At 52.0% G+C, this 22,383-nt stretch overlaps 1 protein-coding gene across 1 annotated transcript in view; it reads right to left on the reverse strand.

The window, feature by feature from the left end:
- Positions 1–22,383, reverse strand: part of ZNF106 (zinc finger protein 106) — a 128,590-nt gene that overhangs the window by 81,951 nt on the left and 24,256 nt on the right. Inside the window, exon 7 of the mRNA XM_075330745.1 lies at positions 5,908–6,237. Within this exon, the coding sequence (XP_075186860.1) occupies positions 5,908–6,237 (330 nt within the window). The remainder of the gene's footprint in view (positions 1–5,907; positions 6,238–22,383) is intronic.

Raw genomic sequence — 22,383 nt, forward strand, 5'->3', positions numbered from 1 at the left:
TAAGGGAGCTGAGCGACAAGCCCTTTTCTAACCCCGATTGCAGGAAGGAAAGAAACTTGGGTAATGCAAATGGCCAGGGAGACACTCCCTGGGCCGAGCACCAGGATAAGAAAATCTTCCACGTTCTGTGGTAGATCTTAGCAGAATTCGACTTTCTAGCTTGTCTCATTGTGGCAACCACTCCTTGAGATAATCCTGCAGATGCTAGGATCCAGGACTCAATGGCCACACAGTCAGGTTCAGGGCCGCAGAATTCTGATGGAAAAACGGCCCTTGGGACAGTAAGTCTGGTCGGTCTGGCAGTGACCACGGTCGACCGATCGTGAGATGCCACAGATCCGGATACCACGACCTCCTCGGCCAGTTTGGAGCGACGAGTATGATGCGGCTGCACTCGGATCTGATCTTGCGTAGCACTCTGGGCAAGAGCGCCAGAGGCGGAAACACGTAAGGGAGCTGAAACTGCGACCAATCTTGAACCAAGGCGTCTGCCGCCAGAGCTCTTTGATCGCGCGACCTCGCCATGAATGCCGGGACCTTGTTGTTGTGCCGGGATGCCATTAGGTCGACGTCCGGCACTCCCCAGCGGCGACAGATTTCCTGAAACACGTCCGGGTGAAGGGACCATTCCCCTGCGTCCATGCCCTGGCGACTGAGGAAGTCTGCTTCCCAGTTTTCTACGCCTGGGATGTGAACCGCGGATATGGTGGATGCTCTGTCCTCCACCCACATTAGAATGCGCCGGACTTCTTGGAAGGCTTGCCGACTGCGCGTCCCTCCTTGGTGGTTGATGTATGCCACCGCTGTGGAGTTGTCCGATTGGATTCGGATCTGCTTTCCTTCCAGCCACTGCTGGAAGGCTAGTAGGGCAAGATACACTGCTCTGATTTCCAGAACATTGATCTGAAGGGTGGACTCCTGCGGAGTCCACGTCCCCTGAGCCCTGTGGTGGAGAAACACTGCTCCCCACCCCGACAGACTCGCATCTGTCGTGACTACTGCCCAGGATGGGGGCAGGAAGGATCTTCCCTGAGATAATGAGGTGGGAAGGAGCCACCATTGTAGAGAGTCCTTGGCCGTCTGGGAAAGCGAGACTTTCCTGTCCAGGGACGTTGACTTCCCGTCCCATTGGCGGAGAATGTCCCATTGAAGCGGGCGCAGATGAAACTGCGCAAAGGGAACTGCTTCCATGGCTGCCACCATCTTCCCTAGGAAATGCATGAGACGCCGCAAGGGATGCAACTGGCCCTGCAGGAGAGATTGCACCCCTGTCTGTAGTGACCGCTGCTTGTTCAGCGGCAGCTTCACTATCGCTGCTAGAGTATGAAACTCCATGCCAAGATACGTTAGTGACTGAGTCGGTGATAGGATCGACTTTGGAAAGTTGATGATCCATCCGAAAGACTGTAGAGTCTCCAGCGTAGCATTCAGGCTGTGCTGACATGCCTCCTGAGAGGGAGCTTTGACCAATAAGTCGTCTAGGTAAGGGATCACCGAGTGTCCCTGAGAGTGCAAGACTGCTACCACCGCCGCCATGACCTTGGTGAAGACCCGTGGGGCTGTTGCCAGACCAAATGGAAGAGCTACGAACTGAAAATGGTCGTCTCCTATCACAAAACGTAGAAAACGTTGATGTTCTGTAGCAATTGGCACGTGGAGATAAGCATCTTTGATGTCTATTGAGGCAAGGAAGTCTCCTCTGGACATTGAGGCAATGACAGAGCGGAGGGTTTCCATCCGGAACCTCCTGGCGTGCACATGTTTGTTGAGCCGTTTTAGGTCCAGAACAGGACGGAACGAGCCGTCCTTTTTTGGAACCACAAAGAGATTGGAGTAAAACCCTTGCCCTTGTTCCTGAGGAGGGACTGGGATCACCACTCCTTCCGCTTTTAGGGAATCCACCGCCTGCAGCAGAGCATCTGCTCGGTCTGGATGTGGGGAGGTTCTGAAGAACCGAGCTGGAGGACGAGAATTGAACTCGATTCTGTACCCGCGAGACAAAATGTCCGTCACCCACCGGTCTTTGACCTGTGACATCCAAATGCCGGAAAAGCGGGAGAGCCTGCCCCCGACCGGCGATGCGGAGGGGGGGGGCTGGAAGTCATGAGGTAGCCGCTTTGGAAGCGGTACCTCCATTTGCTTTCTTGGGGCGTGTGTGAGTCCGCCACGAATCTGAGTTTCTTTGCGTCCTCTGAGTCCCTTTGGACGAGGTAAATGGTGTCTTGCCCGAACCTCGAAAGGACTGAAACCTCTGCTGCCACTTTTTCTGCTGAGGTTTGGATGTTCTGGGTTGTGGTAAAGAGGAGTCTTTACCCTTGGACTGCTTAATGATGTCAGCCAATGGCTCGCCAAACAGTCTATCTCTAGACAAAGGCAAACTGGTTAAACATTTTTTGGAACCAGCATCTGCTTTCCAGTCCTTTAACCACAAGGCTCTGCGCAAAACTACCGAATTGGCGGACGCCATTGAGGTGCGACTGGTAGATTCTAGGACCGCATTGATAGCGTAAGACGCAAACGCCGACATCTGCGTGGTAAGGTGCGCCACTTGCGGCACTGCTGGATGCATGATAGCATCCACTTTTGCTAAGCCAGCTGAAATAGCCTGGAGTGCCCATACGGCTGCGAATGCCGGAGCAAACGACGCGCCGATAGCTTCATAGACAGATTTTAACCAAAGGTCCATCTGTCTGTCATTGGCATCTTTAAGTGAAGCGCCATCCTCCACTGCAACTATGGATCTAGCTGCAAGTTTGGAAATCGGGGGGTCTACCTTTGGACACTGTGTCCAGCGCTTGACCACCTCAGGGGGGAAAGGGAAACGCGTATCTTTAGATCGTTTAGAGAAACGCCTTTCTGGGTGAGCGTCGTGCTTCTGGATTGATTCTCTGAAGTCAGAGTGATCTAACAAAGCACTCAATTTACGCTTGGGATAAAGGAAACGAAACTTCTCCTGCTCCGCAGCCGCCTCTTCTGCTGAAGGGGCTGGGGGAGAAATATCCAACAGCCTATTGATGGCTGAGATAAGGTCGTTTACCATGGCATCCCCATCCGGGGTATCCAGGTTGAGAGGGGTTCCAGGAGTGGATTCCTGATCACTCTCATCAGACACATCACAGGGAGACTGATTGCGCTGAGACCCTGAGCAGTGTGAAGACGTCGAGGGTCTTTCCCAGCGAGCTCGCTTAGGGTGGCTGGGGCCATCATCTGAGTCATAATCCTCGGCCTGTGACGCCGGGGACCCCCCTGTGGGCTGGATACATTCCAAGTAAGGGGGACCTGAGGACAGAGGCCTCGCCGTGCCCAGAGACTGAGCCCCATGCATAGATTGCAAGGTTTCAAGGATTTTTGCCATAGACACAGACATATTATCTGCAAAAACTGCAAAGTCTGTCCCTGTCACCGGGGCAGAACTTACAAGCGTCTCAGCCTGGGTCGCTACCTCTCCTGACTCCGGCTGGCGAAGCAGCACCGGGTCGGAGCATTGCACACAATGGGGGTCATCGGAGCCTGCTGGTAGATTAGCCCCACATGCAGCACACGCAGTATACACAGCCCTTTTTGCCTTGGCAGCCTTGCGTTTTGAGGATGACATGTTGCTGCTTCCACAGAGCGATCTGGGATATGCAGCCAGAAGCGACCTCACAGTGCAAGAAACACAATATCTATATATCTGTACACAGTACACCGATACACCGTGAAGCACTAGAGGGACCAGCACAGAAAAATCGCTTACCGCCCGCTTAAAAAAGCGGGTGTGTGGTCGCCAGATAGCCCCTAGTCCAGGTCTCCCAGAGCCTTGCGTCCTTCCTCCAGCCAGGCATGCATGTAATGGCTGCCGGCGTCTCGAGAGAGGAAGGGGGGCGGGCCCTGGGCGTTCCTGGCCAAGAGCGGGAAGCCTGCTTCCCTCTGTGCCAAGTGAGAGGGCTGGAGCATGTAAATCAGGCTCCAGCCCTCGTCGCTGCTAGCGAACAGCGTCTCTCCCCTACCCTGAATGACAGGGTGGGGGCGGGAACGAATCGGAGCTGCCGGCGTCCTAGGCCCAAAAAGCCGGGGACTAAATTTATAACCGCCGCCGCCGTAAAAGCGCGGACGGCGGATCCCCGGCGCACCACAAGTCACAGCAGCGCCGCCCGGTCCAGAGGGGGTCGGCGCTGCGTTCCCATACACAAAAAAGTCCCCCAGTAATCTGTAGGGACACCAACTCCACGTTGCGGTCCCCGGCGCACTACAACACCCAGCCAGCCCGGAGTGTGTCTGTGCCTGCCGGGGACACAGAGTACCTGTATGATGCAGGGCCTGTCCCTGATCGTACTCCTGCTCCGAATCCATCAGGTTCTAATGGGTCTGTGGATGGAGCCCGGCGTCAGAGCTGAGAGGCCGGCAGGATCCCACTTCCACAGAGCCCTACCAGGGGATGTGGAAGGAAAACAGCATGTCAGGCTCCAGCCCTGTACCAGCAATAGGTACCTCAACCTTACAACACCATCCAGGGGTGAGAAGGGAGCATGCTGGGGACACTATATGTGTCCTCTTTTCTTCCATCCGAAATAGTCAGCAGCTACTGCTGACTAAAATCTGTGGAGCTATGCATGGAATGTCTGACCTCCTTCGCACACAAAGCTAAAACTGGAGAACCCGTGATACCACGGGGGGGGTATAGCCAGAGGGGGAGGGGCCTTGCACTTTTAATGTAGTGCTTTGTGTGGCCTCCAGAGGGCAGTAGCTATACCCCGATCGTCTGGGTCTCCCAATAGAGCGCTGAAGAAAAACTAGTGAGCACTCATGGAGCATAATCCACTCTACATAGCTCAAGCTGTGTTCATACAATTATCAGTCGGTGGCGGGGTGGATTCAGAGTATATAATGCTATCGTGCGATGGATGGGTGGACTCTACACACCGTTGTGGTGCGATGGCCAGGTGGACTTGCTGTATATACCGCTATTGTACGGTGACAGGGTGGAGTCAGTTTATATATCGCTAGATAGTGGTGGGGTGGACTATGTTCATATCATCATTATGCAGGGCTGGAGTGGTCTATATATCGTTATTATACGGGGGCCCTGGTGGGCTCTGTGTACGTAGTTATCGTTCAGTGGCCAGGTGGAGTCTTTGTACATATCATGATTGTGCGATGACTGGGTGGAGTTGGTGTACATATCATTTTTTATATTTCACAGATACTATCAATCCTGTGTCCCCTCCCTGGCATCACCTCCATACCCCGAGTTAATCATAGCCCCTTTCCCATTCCTTGTGGGAGCGCTAGTGTCCCTCTTTATAACTCTTGTACATATCATTGTCGTGCAATGGTCAGGTGGACTGTGTACATATTGTTATTGATTGATGGATGGACTCTATGTGTACATACCGTTGTCGTGCAATGGCAGTGAACTTCTTGTACATACTGTTATTATGCGATGGCCGGGAGAACTCTGTTATCATGCGATGGCTGGGTGGACTCAATGCACATACCATTATCGCACGATGTGTAGGTTGACTGTGTACATACTGTTATTGTGCAGTGGCGGAGTAGACTATGTGTACGGGTGGACTATGTGTACATACAGTTATCATACGATGGCCAGGTAGAGTCTTTGTACATACGGTATCATTATCGTGCGATGGCTGGGTGGAGATGGTGTACATATCATTGTCATGCAATAGTCAGGTGGACTCTGTGTACATATTGTTATTACATGATTGATGGATGGACTGTGAACATACCGTTGTCGTGCAATGGCAGTGAACTTGTTGTACATATCGTTATTATGCAATCACCGGGAGCACTCTGTTATCATGCGATGGCTGGGTGGACTCAATGCACATACCATTATCGCACGATGTGTAGGTTGATTGTGTACATACTGTTATTGTGCAGTGGCGGAGCGGACTGTGTACATACCGTTACTCTGTGGTGTTGGGCTTGAATGCGATTGAGTTGGTGGTGGTAGCGGCAGCAGCTGCGGTGTGAACACATTTTCTTCTATCATTACAGGTGAAAGCGGTTCTTGTTTAATTACTACTGATGAGTCAGGAATGGCAGCGGCAGATACAGCAGGTGGGGTGCACATGGGGACAGGAGATGGTAGGAAGGGGATAGCCGATTCTGTATTTGGGGACTCATTGGCCGGTGTCTCCAAGAGAAAAGGAACCGTATTTCCTGGAGATACAATAGGCATCCGTAGTCCGCTGTTTCCTCCCTCCTCACCATCATTGAGAGGTTCATAAGTCTCTGTTTCAAAAGAGAAAATATTAAAATCGGCAACAATGCTAATACTGACAACAGAATTAAATACAGTAACTTCATGGTATAAAGGAAGGCTAAATTAAAGGATGAGGAACCACCATCTCCTTTGAGGTCATTTTTTTACTGAAATGCATGTATTTTTCTGTAAAAAGAAGATTTGGGGTTCTCATCATAAAATCTCTCTCTCGGGGCCTTCATTGGGGGACACAGGAAACCATGGGTGCACGCCTTTAGCAGTAGGAGGCTGCCGGTAGGCAATAAAAAAAAAAAGTTAGCTCCTCAGTAGGATACACCTACAAACCGAAGCCAAACTGGTCGGTTAGTGTGAAAGCAGTAGGAGAAGCAACCTAAAAAGGATGTATGCTATGTCCCCGAATGAAGGCTCAGAGAGAGTATACGGTGAGTACCCAAAATCTTTTTTTCTCTATTGCTTCAGTGGGGGACACAGAAAACCATAGAATGCCCCAAAGTCCCAAGGTTGGAAAAAGAAAGTCAAGGGAGAAGGAAGGCAGAGGCGAGGTTCTCAGGTGGGAACCCAGCCATTGTCGTTAGTAAAAGTCCTTCTGGCCAGATACGAAACTCCAAGGAGAAGAAATAAAAACGAGTGTACTCTGTAGAACCTGGAAAGACAAGTACAGAGAACCAGGAGATAGTCTAGAGCTGCCAAACAGAGGCCTGACGACGAATGTACCAGGAGACCTCAGTCACAGAGGGAGATAACCGGAACCCAGAGTGGGGATGCTCTGTCTCTGCGCAATATGCATCCAGAACTGCAGAGTAAATCCAATAGCATAGTAACTTTAAGGTAGGAAGACAACTAGGATGACTCCCCAGAACATGAACAAGAGATCCGGGTGACTGACGATAGCTGCCCTAGACGGATAGGGACGCTGAGACGCACTCTTACTTGATACAACACATTTTTATTTTTTTTTAGAGACCGGACAGAGGCAGAGAAGCGACAAAATAGAGCAAGGGGAAAGCATCTGCTACAAGAAGAGAGGAAACAGCTTTAACCCCTTCACGACCTTGAACGGATCTATCCGTCAAGGATTGTGTCCCGTTAAGCCCCGCCCCTGCCGCGGCCAGGCGGCAGCGATTGGCACACATATCAGCTGTTTTCAACAGCTGACATGTGTGCCTGCATGTTACGAGTGGAATCGCTTCCACTCGCAACATTTAACCCCTTAAATCTCGCTGCCAAAGTCTGGCAGCGAGATCTATATGCGCGCGGCCATGTTTTTTACTTACCGCCGCCCCCACCGGAAGTCACGTGAGTGATCACGTGACGTTCGGTGGTTGCCATCGTAGCACAGGGTCATGTGGTGACGCCTGCAGCTACGAAGTTTCACTTTCGTTTTTCCTCGGCACGGAGCAGAGGGAAACCGGAAGTGACTGAATCTGCTGTTTACAGCTGTATAGCTGTGATCAGCAGATAGATAATAGCGATCGGATTGCTGATCGCTATAGCCCCCTAGGGGGACTAGTAAAATAAAAAAAAAAGTAAAAAAAAAAAAGTTTAAAAAAAAACCAAAAAAAAAAAACAAAAAACCTAAAAGTTCAAATCACCCCCCTTTCACCCCATTGAAAATTAAAGGGTTAAAAAAGAAATAAATATACACATATTTGGTATCGCCGCATTCAGAAATGCCCGATCTATCAAAATATAAAATCAATTAATCTGATTGGTAAACGGCGTAGTGGCAAAAAAAAATCCAAACGGCGCATGTTTTACGCAAAATGCAATATCAGGCGATCAAAACGTAGCATCTGCGCAAAAATGGTACCATTAAAAATGTTAGCTCGAGACGCAAAAAATAAGCCGTCACTGAGCCAGAGATCCCGAAAAATGAGAACGCTACGCTATGTTTCGGAAAATGGCGCAAAACGTGCGCCACTTTTATTGGACAAACTTGTGAATTTTTTTAACCCCTTAGATACAAGTAAACCTATACATGTTTGGTGTCTACAAACTCGCACCGACCTGAGGCATCACATACATACATCAGTTTTACCATATAGTGAACACCGTGAATAAAACATCCCAAAAACTATTGTGCCATCACACTTTTTTTGCAGTTTTTCCACACTTGGAATTTTTTTGCTGTTTTCCAGTACAATATATGGTAAAACCTATGGTTTCATTTAAAAGTACAACTCGTCCCGCAAAAAACAAGCCCTCATATGGCAAGATTGACGGAATAATAAAAAAGTTACGGCTCTCGGAAGAAAAGTAGAAAAAAACAAAAACGCAAAAACGGAAAGTGCCCAGGGGCTGAAGGGGTTAAGAATGGGGAGGGAACTGTACACAAGAACCACCATGTTCAGGTGAAGGTAAGAAGGAAAGACGACGAGACAGGACTGTCAGCACGGAAACATGCCCATGGAAGTGATCGTCATCGGAAAGAGATCTTCTGTGGAACAAGTAATGGCATAACTAGAAAGGAGTCAAAGGAGAGCGTTGTAGAGCACCGAACACCAGAACAAAAGAGCACAGGGATCTGTGGAAACCGCTAGAGATCTACTAAGCATGCCCACCTCACAGAATTGCGATCCATGATCCGAATGCAATACCTTGAAAGGATTTAAGACAGAAACCGGACCCTGAAGAAAACAGAGTAATAACTCGCACACAAGATCCAACGGAAAAGGCATGAAACAAAGACAGGTACAAAAAAAAAAGAAGAGGATTTCCCCGCTTTAAGTTTCACGACCCGTGAAGCTCTTAGCGCTTCAGCTCTCTATTCAAGAGAAAATTAAATTCTGGTGGAGGAAAAAAGCACTGGAACACAATGTATAGAAGTTTCCACAAGGTGTTTGCAATAAAGTAGGCAACCCCTGCAAGGAGGTAGACTACTTCAGAATACTCGAGGATCAGTCCAGGAACTCGCCAGCAGCTAGAGGGTCGCAGGACCTGGAAACGAACTGAGGTACCTTGTAGCATACTCTGGATGCCATCCAATCGATGTTAAGCATGCTTCACCATAAATAAATATGGTTCAAGACCATTTGATGGGGTACCACTCTCCTGTCGAAGGCCTTACACAGGTTAGGAGAACGGTTGTCCAGAAATTATTCTAGGGATGTGAGCTGCTGAAAACACTGGTACTCATTGTATAATCCATGACCAAAAGCATATACAGTGACTGACAGGGATAAGATTCCACCTCAGAGAAAGAATGACGAGTCATCGCTGTTGAGTACATTCGAAAGACGGCTCGATAAAAAAAACCTGTGAGATGCTGGATAAAGTTCCCAACTGAGGCGGCTGTGGAAAACCTTATAACAGGAAGGCGGGCACATGCTCTTGTGGAACGAAACAGTGTGATCCAGACGCCTAGACACTGGGTCGGGATAGAAGACTACTTTGATCTAGAGAAGATTGATCCCAAACGAAAATATGTGTCCTGAGCGACATAGGAGCCAAGATCCTCGAACACCATGTGATCAAGGTAAGGGAATATTAAGATTTGTCTTGAGCATGGGATGATTATGTGACTGACATAAAGAGAATTTTGTTACTTACCGTAAATTCTTTTTCTTATAGTTCCGTCATGGGAGACCCCGGCCATGGGTGTATAGCTACTGCCTCCGGAGGACACACAAAGTTACTACACTCAAAACGTGTAGCTCCTCCCTCCTAGCATATACACCCCCTGCTAGCCAGACCTAGCCAGTTTAGTGAAAAAGCTGAAGGAGGACATCCACCCACAAGAAGAGACAGAGGAAAATCCGGAAGAACCGGGATCTCTGTCTACAACAATAACAGCCGGTGAAGACACACGGAACAAGAAACCTGCCAACAGGCAATAGGGAGGGTGCTGGGTCTCCCATGACGGAACTATAAGAAAAAGAATTTACGGTAAGTAACAAAATTCTCTTTTTCTTTATCGTTCCTATGGGAGACCCAGACCATGGGACGTCCTAAAGCAGTCCATGGGTGGGAATAAACAGACAACTGAGAAGCAGGAAAAAGAGAATTTTGTTTACTTACCGTAAAATCTTTTTCTTATAGTTCCGACATGGGAGACCCAAACCATGAGTGTATAGCTACTGCCTCCGGAGGACACACAAAGTACTACACTGAAACGTGTAGCTCCTCCCTCCGGCTATATACACCCCCTGGATGACAATCTACCCAGTTCAGTGCAAAAGCTGAAGGAGGACATCCACCCATAAGTAGAGAAAGAGTAAAACTCGGAAAGACCAGAACTCTGTCTACTAACAACAGCCGGTGAAACACACGGAACAAAAAACTGCCAACAGGCAACAGGGAGGGTGCTGGGTCTCCCATGTCGGAACTATAAGAAAAAGAATTTACGGTAAGTAAACAAAATTCTCTTTTTCTTTATCGTTCCTTATGGGAGACCCAAACCATGGGACGTTCCAAAGCAGTCCATGGGCGGGAAATAAACCAAACTGAGAAGTAGGCAAAACCTAACTTCACAAATGGGCGACAGCCGCCTGAAGAATGCATCTGCCCAAGCTCGCATCTGCCGAAGCATGAGCATGCACCTGGTAGTGCTTCGAAAAAGTGTGCAGACTGGACCATGTGGCAGCCTGACAAACCTGCTGAGCCGTAGCCTGGTGCCTGAAAGCCCAGGAGGCACCGACAGCTCTGGTCGAGTGCGCCTTAATCCCCGGCGGGGGAGGCACCTGAGAACACTGGTAGGCATCGGAGATAGCCGACCTGATCCAACGAGCTAGAGTCGGTTTAGAAGCAGCGAGACCCTTGCGCTGACCAGTGGTTAGCACAAAAAGAGATGTGCACCGCCTAAAAACAGCGGTGCGTGACACATAGATTCGGAGCGCCCGCACCAAATCCAAGGAGTGCAACGCCTTCTCAAAGCGATGCACCGGGGCCGGACAAAGAGAAGGTAATGAAATGTCCTGGTTAAGGTGGAAAGGAGACACCACCTTAGGGAGAAAGTCCGGAGTCGGACGAAGAACCACCTTGTCTTGGTGAAACACCAAAAAGGGGGATTCTGAAGAGAGCACAGCCAAATCCGAAACTCTCCTGAGAGAAGTTATGGCTACTAGAAAAACAACTTTCTGTGAAAGTCTAGACAAGGGAACTTCCCTGAGAGGCTCAAAGGGGGGTTTCTGTAAGGCCGTGAGGACCAGATTAAGGTCCCAGGGATCCAAGGGCCGCCGGTAAGGAGGAATGATGTGAGATGCGCCCTGCATGAAGGTGCGCACCTGAGCCAGTCGGGCGATACGCCGCTGGAACAATACCGACAGAGCCGACACCTGTCCCTTAAGGGAATTGAGGGACAGTCCTAGCTGTAGACCGGACTGTAGAAAAGACAGGATGGTCGGCAAGGAGAACGGCCAAGGGGCATGGCCGGACGAACGACACCAGGACAGGAAAATTTTCCAAGTCCTGTGGTAAATCTTGGCCGAGGAAGACTTCCGAGCCTGAGTCATGGTGGAGATGACCTCAGAGGGAATGCCTGAAGCCGTCAGGATCCAGGACTCAAGAGCCACGCCGTCAATCTGAGAGCCGCAGAATTCTGGCGGAAGAACGGACCTTGAGAGAGAAGGTCTGGGCGGTCCGGGAGACGCCACGGCACCTCTACGGACAGACGGAGCAGGTCTGGGTAGCACGCTCACCTGGGCCAGTCCGGAGCAATGAGCATAACTCGACGGCCCTCCATTCTGATCTTGCGCAGAACCCTGGGCAAGAGCGCTAGAGGGGGAAACACATAGGCCAGACGGAACTGAGACCAATCTTGAACCAGTGCGTCTGCTGCGAAGGCTTGAGGATCGTGGGAGCGAGCCACGTAAACCGGAACCTTGTTGTTGTGCCGGGATGCCATTAGATCTACCTCTGGAGTGCCCCACTTGCGGCAGAGTGATTTGAACACTGACAGATGCAGGGCCCACTCGCCGCCGTCTACGGTTTGACGGCTGAGATAATCGGCCTCCCAGTTTTCTACGCCTGGGATGTGGACTGCAGATATGGTGGACTTCGAGTCCTCCGTCCACTGTAGGATTCGTTGAACCTCCAGCATCGCCAGACGGCTGTGAGTCCCGCCCTGGTGATTGATGTAGGCAACCGCTGTCGCGTTGTCTGACTGGACTCGGATGTGCTTGCCCACCAACAGGTGGTGAAAGGCTAGGAGAGCTAGAAACACAGCTCTGATCTCCAGCACATTGATTGAGAGGGCTGATTCGGACGAAGTCCAAGTGCCCTGTGCTCGGTGATGGAGAAATACTGCTCCCCAACCGGAGAGACTGGCATCCGTGGTGAGGATTACCCAGGACGGAGTCAGGAAGGAGCGTCCCTGTGACAGAGAGAGGGGCCGAAGCCACCACTGAAGAGAGCTCCTGGTTTGTGGCGACAGAGCCACCAGCCTGTGCAAGGAAGAGATCCGCTTGTCCCAACAGCGGAGGATGTCCAGCTGCAGGGGACGCAGATGGAACTGGGCAAAGGGAACCGCTTCCATTGACGCCACCATCTGACCCAGCACCCGCATGAGGTGTCTGATGGAATGACGGCGGTGCCTCAGCAGAGAGCGTACCGCCAGACGAAGAGACTGCTGTTTGACTAAGGGCAGCTTCACAAGTGCCGGCAGAGTCTCGAATTGCATCCCTAGGTACTCGAGTTTCTGGGTTGGAATCAGAGTGGACTTGGGCAAATTGACAAGCCACCCGAACTGGACTAGAATGGCGAGAGTGAGCGAGACACTCCGCTGGCAGTCTGCACTGGATGAGGCCTTGACTAGAAGGTCGTCCAGGTAAGGAATCCCTGCCAACCCCTGGAGGTGCAGGACCGCAACCACTGCTGCCATGACCTTGGTGAATACTCGAGGGGCCGTGGCTAGGCCGAAGGGGAGAGCCACGAATTGGAAATGTTCCTCTCCGATTGCAAAGCGTAGCCAACGCTGGTGTGCAACCGCAATAGGAACATGCAGATAGGCATCTCTGATGTCGATGGATGCCAGAAAATCTCCTTGGGTCATTGAGGCAATGACCGATCTCAGAGATTCCATGCGAAAGTGCCGCACCTGAACGTGCTTGTTGAGAAGCTTGAGATCCAGGATGGGCCGGAAGGAACCGTCCTTTTTGGGGACTAGAAAGAGGTTTGAGTAGAAACCGCTGAACCGTTCCCGGGCGGGAACCGGAACAATTACACCGTTGGCCTGCAGGGATGCCACGGCCTGAGAGAAGGCGGCGGCTTTGGAGCAGGGGGGGGTGGACAGAAAAAATCTGTTTGGCGGGCTGGAAGAAAATTCTATCCTGTAGCCGTGGGAGATGATATCCCGCACCCACTGATCGGAGACGTGTTGAAACCACACGTCGCCAAAGTGGGAGAGCCTGCCACCGACCAAGGACGTTGCTGGCGTAGCCAGATAGTCAAGAGGAGGCTGCCTTAGTGGCAGCGGCTCCTCCGGCCTTTTGAGGACGCGGCTTTGCGCACCAGTTGGGTTTACGATCCTTGGCTGCGGTAGTGGATGAGGTCGAGGGCTTAGAGGCTGACCAGTTAGAGGAACGAAAGGAACGAAAATTCGATTGGTTCCTGCTCTGGACCGGTTTCCTGGCCTTAGTTTGCGGCAAGGAAGTACTCTTTCCGCCAGTAGCTTCCTTAATTATGTCATCCAGCTGTTCTCCAAACAGCCGGGACCCAGCAAAAGGGAGACTCGCAAGGTACTTCTTAGAGGAAGCGTCTGCTTTCCACTCTCGAAGCCACAAGATCCTGCGGATCGCGAGGGAGTTAGCGGAGGCCACCGCCGTGCGGTGAGAAGCCTCCAGGATGGCAGACATGGCGTAGGATGCAAAAGCCGAAGCTTGAGAAGTTAAGGCATCCATCTCAGGAATAGAGTCTCTTGTGAGTGAATGCATCTCCGCCAGAGAGGCAGAGACTGCCTTAAGAGCCCATACTGCCGCAAAAGACGGGGAGAACGAGGCTCCTGCCGCCTCATATACAGACTTGGCCAGAAGGTCAACCTGGCGGTCAGTGGGATTTTTAAGAGAAGTGCCATCAGCCACAGCTACGACTGTGCGGGCTGAGATTCTGGACACCGGAGGGTCCACCTTTGGGGACTGGGCCCATTCCTTAACCACCTCTGGTGGAAAAGGAAAACGGTCCTCTGAACTACGCTTCAGAAAGCGTTTGTCAGGACAGGCCCTGGGCTTGTTAACAGTGGTCTGAAAGCTGGAGTGGTTAAAAAACATACTTTTAGCTTTCTTAGGTGAGGTAAACTGGTGAATCTCTACCAGAGAGGTTTGTTCCTCTGACTCTGGTGGGTTGAGGTTCAGAACGGAGTTAATGGATGCAATCAAGTCACTAACATCCGCATCACCCTCAGACAAATCAATGGGGTACATAGAAGTAGCGTCTGAGCCCACCGTAAACGAATCCCCCTCGCCCTGCACGTCGGCACGTGAATCAGAGCCGTGGGACGAGGGAGGAGAAGGGTCCCTACGTCTCCGTTTAGGGGGACTGGGACCTAGAACATGCTCTGAGGGCTCCGCAGAGCTCTGAGCAGCAGAGACACTCTGAGGGGGGGGCTGATGCATAGACAGCAGTGTCCGGGACAGCTGCCCCATGGAGTCGGCAAAAGAGTGGGAAATAGCTTGTGAAAAAGATGCTACCCAAGCCGGGGGTTCAGCTACCAGGGCCGGAGCAGCCGAGGGGACCCCTGAGGAGGCTCTAGGCTGAGACACAACCATATTAGCACAGGCATCACAATGTGGGAATGTGCTCGGCTCTGGCAGAATGCGCTTACATGCAGTGCAAAAAGCATACATGTTTGCAGCCATGCTCCGGCTGACAGACATGCTGCTGATGGGGGGGCTCTGCAGCAATAAAACACTCCTGTAGAATGCCTGAAAGTGTATATAAAAAGCCCACAACCAGAGGTTGTGGCTTACCACACCACTCTCTGTGTGCCCTCCGGATTCCACAGCTCCAAGTCCTAGTAAAGCGACAGCTTTCCCAAAACAGCAACAGCTGCAGCTCCCAGCGCCGTCCAGTGTAAGAACGCTGAGAAAATGGCGCTGGGAGGAGGAGGGGGGGCGTGTATAAGCCCAGGAGCGGGAAAAACGGAGGGCAGAGAGATACAGGACGAGGTACAGGGGAGGGGACATCTCTCCAGAGAGGAGAGTCCTCCCCTCTGCTGGCCGGGCGGTGGGCGGCGCCGTATGCAAAACATGCAGGGAGCCGAAAACGAAACTAGGCCCAAACTGAAGCCGGGGCCTAGATTTCAAAACGCGGCCGAGCAGCAGGCACCTTCGGCGCGGTTCTCAGAGGAAACTCCCAGAACCGGCCGAAATTTACAGCAAAGTTACAACACATACTGTCCCCCAAATAAAAGTACCCGGGACCCCTGAAAAACGTCTCAATACTTAGCTCTTGAGACGCAGGGCCATGTCCCTGGAGAGGGGGGTAAACGCTCCTTCCAGCAGGGACCAGACAGGGCTGCGGATGGAGCCGGCCTCCTGCAAGCAGAGAGGACCGTGATGGCTCCCACTTCAAACAGAGCCTCGACAGAGGATGCGAAGGAGCTCGGCATGTGAAGGCTCCAGCCTTATTAAAGTCAACCTTAACAGCACCCCGCAGAGTGGGGCGTGAAGGGACATGCCGGGAGTCCAGACTGGACCCGCTTTTCTTCCAAATCTTTAAAAATAAAAATGAAAAATATCAGAGAATGCAAGTGTGTGTGTACTCCTGAAACACAAAGGAATGAACTGGGTAGATTGTCATCCAGGGGGTGTATATAGCCGGAGGGAGGAGCTACACGTTTGAGTGTAGTACTTTGTGTGTCCTCCGGAGGCAGTAGCTATACACCCATGGTTTGGGTCTCCCATAAGGAACGATAAAGAAAACCCAACTTCACAAATGGGCGACAGACGCCTGAAACATGCGTCAGCCCAAGCCCGCGTCTGCCAAAGCAAGAGCATGCCTTGGATAGAGCTTCGAAAAAGTACGCAGACTAATTCGAGCTGCAGTCTGACAGACCTACTGAGCCGTAGCCTGGTGCCTGAAAGCCCAAAAGGCACGGACCGGTCTGATCAAATGTGCTCTGATCCCCGGCGGGGAAGGCACTTGAGTACCTTGTAGGCCTCGGAAATGGCCGACCTAAGCCAACGAACCAGGGTCGGCTTAGATACCGAGACCGCTACGTTGACTAGCAGTCAGTACCAGAGAGAGAGGTGCACCGCCTAATAACGGCGGTGCGAGACACATAGATCCGGGGCGCCCGCACCAGATCCAGGAGATGAAACGCTTCCTCAAAGCGATGAACAGGAGCCGGACAAAAGGAAGGCAGGAAAATTGCCCCGGATAAGGTGGAAGCAGTAACCACCTTAGGGAAAAAAAAGTCCGGAGTCGGACGGAGACCACCTTGTCTTGATGCAAAAGACCAAAGAAGGGGGTGACTCAGAGAGTGCAGCCAGAACTCCCTGGCGGGAAATTATAGCCACTAGAAAGACTACTTTCTGTGAAAGATGAAACAAAGAAACCTCCCTAAGAGGCGCAAAGGGGGGTTTCCGGGAACTGGGAGGACCGGATGAAGGTCCCAGGGTTCCATAGGCCGCCGGAAAGGCGGAATGATGTGAGACGCGCCCTTAAAGGAGCGCACCGGAGCCAGCCGGACGATACGCCGCTGGCACATACTGACAGAGCCGAGACCTGTCCGTTATTGAGGGATAGTCCTAGCTGTAGACCGGACTGTGGAAGGGACAGGAGGGTCGGCAAGGCTAAAAAGGTCCAAGGACACCTTGGAGCTCGAGTCATAGCGGAGATGACTTCAGGAAGGATACCAGAAGTCGCTAAGATCCAGGACTCAATAGCTACGCCGTCAATCTGAGAATGCAGAATTCTGACGGAAAAAAACGGACCTTTGAGAAAAGGTCTGGACGGTCCGGAAGATGCCATGGCAACCCAACGGACAGAAGGAGCAGGTCAGGATACCAAGCCTGCCTGGGGCAGTCTGGAGTAAGAGAATGACCCGACGTCCCCTTTTTTTTTTTTTTTTTTTACTGATCTTGCGCAGGCCTCTGGGCAAGAGGTAGAGGCGAAGCTGGATCAAACATGAACCAGTGTGTCTACTGCAAAACCTGAGGATTGTGGACCACGGTTGGACAGCTGAAATAGTCTGCCTCGCAGTTTTGACATCTAGGATGTGGGCTGCGGATACGGTGGACTAGGAGTCCCTTGTCCACAGAAGAATGTTGAGGCGCCAAGATTGCCAGGCGGCTGAGTGTCCCGCCCTGGAAGTTGACGTAGGAAAACGCTGTCACGTTATCCGACTGAACTCGAATGTGCCTAGCCGCCAACAGATGGTGAAGGCTTAGAGAGCTAGAATACAGCTCTGATTTCCAGCCCATTGATCTAGAGGGCTGATTCGGACAGAGTCCAAGCGCCCTGCGCTCCGCGGTGGAGATATACTGCTCCCAAGGCGGAAAGACCAGCACCCTGGTGAGGATCACCCGGGACGGGGCCAGGAAGGAGCGTCCCTGAGACAGAGTGGCCGAAACCACCACTGCAAACAAGCCCCCGGTCAGTGGCAAAGCCACCACACCGTGGAAGGAGGGAGTTCGCGTGTACAGCGGAAAACATCCAGTCTCAGAGGACGCAGGCGGGCAAGGAATCGCTTCCATTGACGCCACCGTCTGACCAGCACCTGTATTTGGTGTCTGATAGAACGACGTCGACCGCCAGCGGAGGGACTACTGATCGACTAAGAGCGGCTTCACAAGAGCCGACAGAGTCTCGAATTGCGTCCCTGAGAACCTCTGGTTCGAAGTCAGAGTGGACTTGAACAGAATGACAAGCCACCCGAATAGGTTAGAGTGGCGAGAGTAAGCGAAGTACTCTGCTAAGAGTCTGCACTGGATGAAGCCCTGAGAAGAAGGCCGTCCAGGGCAAACGATCACTGCCAATCCTTAGGGGTGCAGGACCCTAATCACAGCAGCTCCATGAGAATACTCGATGGGCCGTGGCTAACCGCAAGGGAAGAGCCACGAATTGGACCACTCTGATGGCAAAACGTAGTCAACGCTGGTGTGAACCTGCGATTGACCCCTGCAGAAAGGCATCTCTGATGCCGATGGCTGCTAGGGAATCTCCTTGGGTTCTTGATTGGTCCGGTGAAAAAAACACACGGAACAACACTGAGACTCCATGTGAAAACAACACACCTGACCATGCTTGAAAAGCTAAAGATCCAGGCCGGAAGGCACCGCCCTGTTCGGGGACTGGAAATAGATTTAAACAAAAATCTCAGAACCGTTCCCAGTTGGGAACCGGTACAATTACTCCATTGGCCTGCAAGAAATGCACGGCCTGTGAGAAGCCTTGGAGCCGGGAGGAGGTGACAGAAAAAATCTGTTTGGCGGGTGGACAGAATTCCATCCTGTAGCCATGGGAGATATAATCCCGCCCCCACTGAACGGAGACGTGTTAGAACCATACGTTGCCAAGTGGAGAGAGCCTGCCACCGACCAGGAGGAGGTTGGCGGCTAGATAGCTCGGAGGAAGCTGACTAAGTGGCAGCTTCTCCTGCGGTCTTCTAAAGACGCAGCTTCAAGCCAATTGGTTCTATGAACCTAGGCCGAGCTAGAGGACGATCAGATGGAGGAACGGAAACCACCGAAACCTCAACTGATTCCTGCCCTGGACAGGTTCCCTGGTTTAGGTTTGTGGCAAGGAAGAACTCTCCTCGCCGAGAGCTTCCTAAATTTCATCTAGTTGGTTCCGAAGAGACTGGTCCCACCAAAGGGGAGCCCAGTAAGGACCCTCTATAGAGGCCTCTGCCTTCCATTTCCGAAGCCACAGGAGCCTGCGGATAGCGAGGAAAGTAGCCAAGACCACCGCCGTGCGGTGTCCAGCATGGCAGACTTGGCAGAGGATGAAAAGACTGAAGTCTGGAAGTTCAGGCAACCGTCTTGGGCATAGAGTCCCTGTGAGGGAATGCATCTCCTCTGAGGAGCCATCAGCCACTGACATAACGGTCCGGGCTGAGCCACCTGAGGTGAATGAGCCCACCTCTTGACCACCATTGGTGGACAGGGGAAAAACAGTCCTCAGAATCACGCTTCATGGGAAGCGACTGTCAGAGCGGACCCTGGGCTGGTCACAGGGGCCTGAAAACTGGAGTGGTTTAAGGAACACACGTTGTGTTCACCTAGATAAGGTAACTCCGGCGGATTGAGGTACAGTACAAAATTAATGTACCGTGGGATCCTTATAGAGGTGCCGTCAGCCACTGATACAACTATCCGGGCTGAAAGTCTAGACACCGGAGTGGCCACCCTTGGCGAATGAGTACACTCCTTGACCACCTCTGATGGAAGGGGGAGACAGGCAGCAGAACCCCGCTGTGGGATCTGCAGGACAGGCTGCGGCCTTGGACGCAGCGGCCTGAAAACTGGAGTGGTTAAGGAACACACTCCTTAAAGGTATACTGATGCCTTTTGCCAGCGGGGAATACTCCCCTGATACAGGCGGATGGAGGTCCAATACAAGTATAATGGACGCAATCCAATCATTCGCATCCGCGTCACCTACGGACGGATCAAAGTACCTAAAGCAGCGTCCGAGCCCCTGATAGAGACATCCTCCTCGTCCAGTGAGTCAGCTCATATCGGAGCTGCGGGACGGGGAGGACAGGGGACCCTGCGTCTCCCTGTCAGGAGGACGGGGTCTGTGAGCTTTGCTGAGCAAGCAGAAAACGCCCTGAGAAGGGGGCTGCATGCTCAGCAGGTGCCGGGACAGCCGACCCCTGGAAAAAAGATTCCCCCAGGGGTCAGCCACCGAACCCGGAGCAGCTGGAGGGACCATGAATGAGCCTCCAAGCTGAGGGGCCACAGTGGTTATGAGCTCGCCGTACGAGCCCACCAGCAGTGGATAATAAAAACAGCCTGCAGCCTCGCTCTGTGAGACCTGCTGCAGAGGTGGGGTTCAGCCTGGGGCGACTCCAGGCTGAGGCACCACCACATAAGAACCATTACAGTATGGGCCGGTTCAGGCAATATAAGCTTACATGCAGAGCATGTAGTGTACAGCCTTGGAGCTTTGCTCCTAGTGAGACATGCTGCTGAGGAGGAGGTTCTAAAATAAAGAATTAACTCCTTCAGAATGCCCTGATAGTGTATAAAAAGTGCACAACCAGAGGTTGTGACTTATCAGGCCGCTATTGTGAGTGCCCCCCCAGGTTCCAAGCCTGGACCCCCAGCCAGATATCCACTCCCTCTGCACTGCAGAGCAGCCAGCGCCGATCAGCGTACTAAGAACGCTGAGAAAATGGCGCTAGAGTGAGGGGGGAGGGCGGGGGTTAACTCAGGAGCGGGAATCGGAGGGCTAAGAAGATGTACAGGGGAGGGAATCATCTCCCAACAAGGAGTGTCCTCCCCTGTGCAGAGCGGCGGTTGGGCGGCGCTGCAGCGTCCCCCTGCATGACTGACATGCAGGGGAACGAAACGAAAACTAGGCCGCGGCTGAAGCCGGGGCCTAGAGTTATGCATGCGGCCGAAAATCAGGCATCATCGGCGCGGTACACAGTAAAAACCGTGGAACCGGCCGGAAACACAGTAAAAGCAGCATTATCAAAGTCAATCACTGTCCCCCCAATAAAGTGCCCCACATTGCAGAAGGACCCTCTGAATAACGTCTCTATACTTAGCTTTGAGACGCAGGGTCCAGTCCCTGGTGGGGTGGGGGTCCAGTGCTCCGTCCAGCAGGGTCCTGCCAAAGGGCTGCGGATGGAGGCCGGTCTCCTGCAAGGCAGTGAGAACCGTGTTGGCTCTAACTTCAAGCCAGAGCCCCTAAGGGATGGTGAAGGAGCGCGGCATGAAGGGCTCTTGCCCTGAATCAACCTTAACAGCACCGCCGCCAGGGGGGTGTGAAGGGACATGCCGGGGGTCCAGTGGACCCACTTTTCTTCCAAATCTGTAGAAAAAATGAAAAATCAAAAAAGGATGCATGTGTGTGTGTGATCCTCCTGACACAAAGCATGAAACTGGCTAGGTCTGGCTAGCAGGGGGTGTATATGCTAGGAGGGAGGAGCTACACGTTTTGAGTGTAGTAACTTTGTGTGTCCTCCGGAGGCAGTAGCTATACACCCATGGTCTGGGTCTCCCATAGGAACGATAAAGAAAATCTACATAGAGACACTAAGGTAGTGACTATGCCAAAGGGAAATACTAAGAATTCTTTGGCGATCCAGAAAAAGAAGGTGAAAAAGTATTTTCAAAGTTCGCTGAGTGGAAGCCATTGAGTTTGTTACTGGAGGTGGAGACTCCATCCGGAAAGAAGGGAATTTTGTTTACTTACCGTAAATTCCTTTTCTTCTAGCTCCAATTGGGAGACCCAGACAGTGGGTGTATAGCTACTGCCTCTGGAGGCCGCACAAAGAACTACACTTAAAAGTGTAAGGCCCCTCCCCTTCTGGCTATACACCCTCCCGTAGGAGTACGGATTCCTCAGTTTTAGTACCAAAGCAAGGAGGAGGAAAGCCAATAACAGTTTCAAAAACAAATTCAATCCGATAACAAGATCGGAGAACTTAAGAAACAACATGAACAACATGTGCACCCGAAAAACGAAACCCTAAGAACAAATAGGGCGGGTGCTGGGTCTCCCAATTGGAGCTAGAAGAAAAGGAATTTACGGTAAGTAAACAAAATTCCCTTCTTCTTTTTCGCTCCTAATTGGGAGACCCAGACAGTGGGACGTCCAAAAGCAGTCCCTGGGTGGGTAAAAAGATACCACATGAACGGGCTGTCAGACAGCCTCTTCCTACAGGTGGGCCACCGCCGCCTGAAGGACCTGTCTACCTAGGCTGGCATCTGCCGAAGCGTAGGTATGCACTTGATAGTGTTTGGTAAACGTGTGCAGACTCGACCAGGTAGCCGCCTGGCACACTTGCTGAGCCGTAGCCTGATGCCGCAATGCCCAGGACGCACCCACGGCTCTGGTAGAATGGGCCTTCAGTCCAGATGGAATCGGAAGCCCAGCAGAACGGTATGTGTGAAGAATTGGTTCCTTGATCCACCGCGCAAGGGTGGATTTGGAAGCTTGCGATCCTTTATGCTGACCAGCGACTAGGACAAAGAGCGCATCAGAACGGCGTAGAGGCGCCGTGCGAGAAATGTAAATCCTGAGTGCTCTCACCAGGTCCAACA

This window comes from Anomaloglossus baeobatrachus, chromosome 12 (genome assembly GCF_048569485.1).
Source record: "Anomaloglossus baeobatrachus isolate aAnoBae1 chromosome 12, aAnoBae1.hap1, whole genome shotgun sequence".
Lineage (NCBI taxonomy): Eukaryota > Metazoa > Chordata > Amphibia > Anura > Aromobatidae > Anomaloglossus > Anomaloglossus baeobatrachus.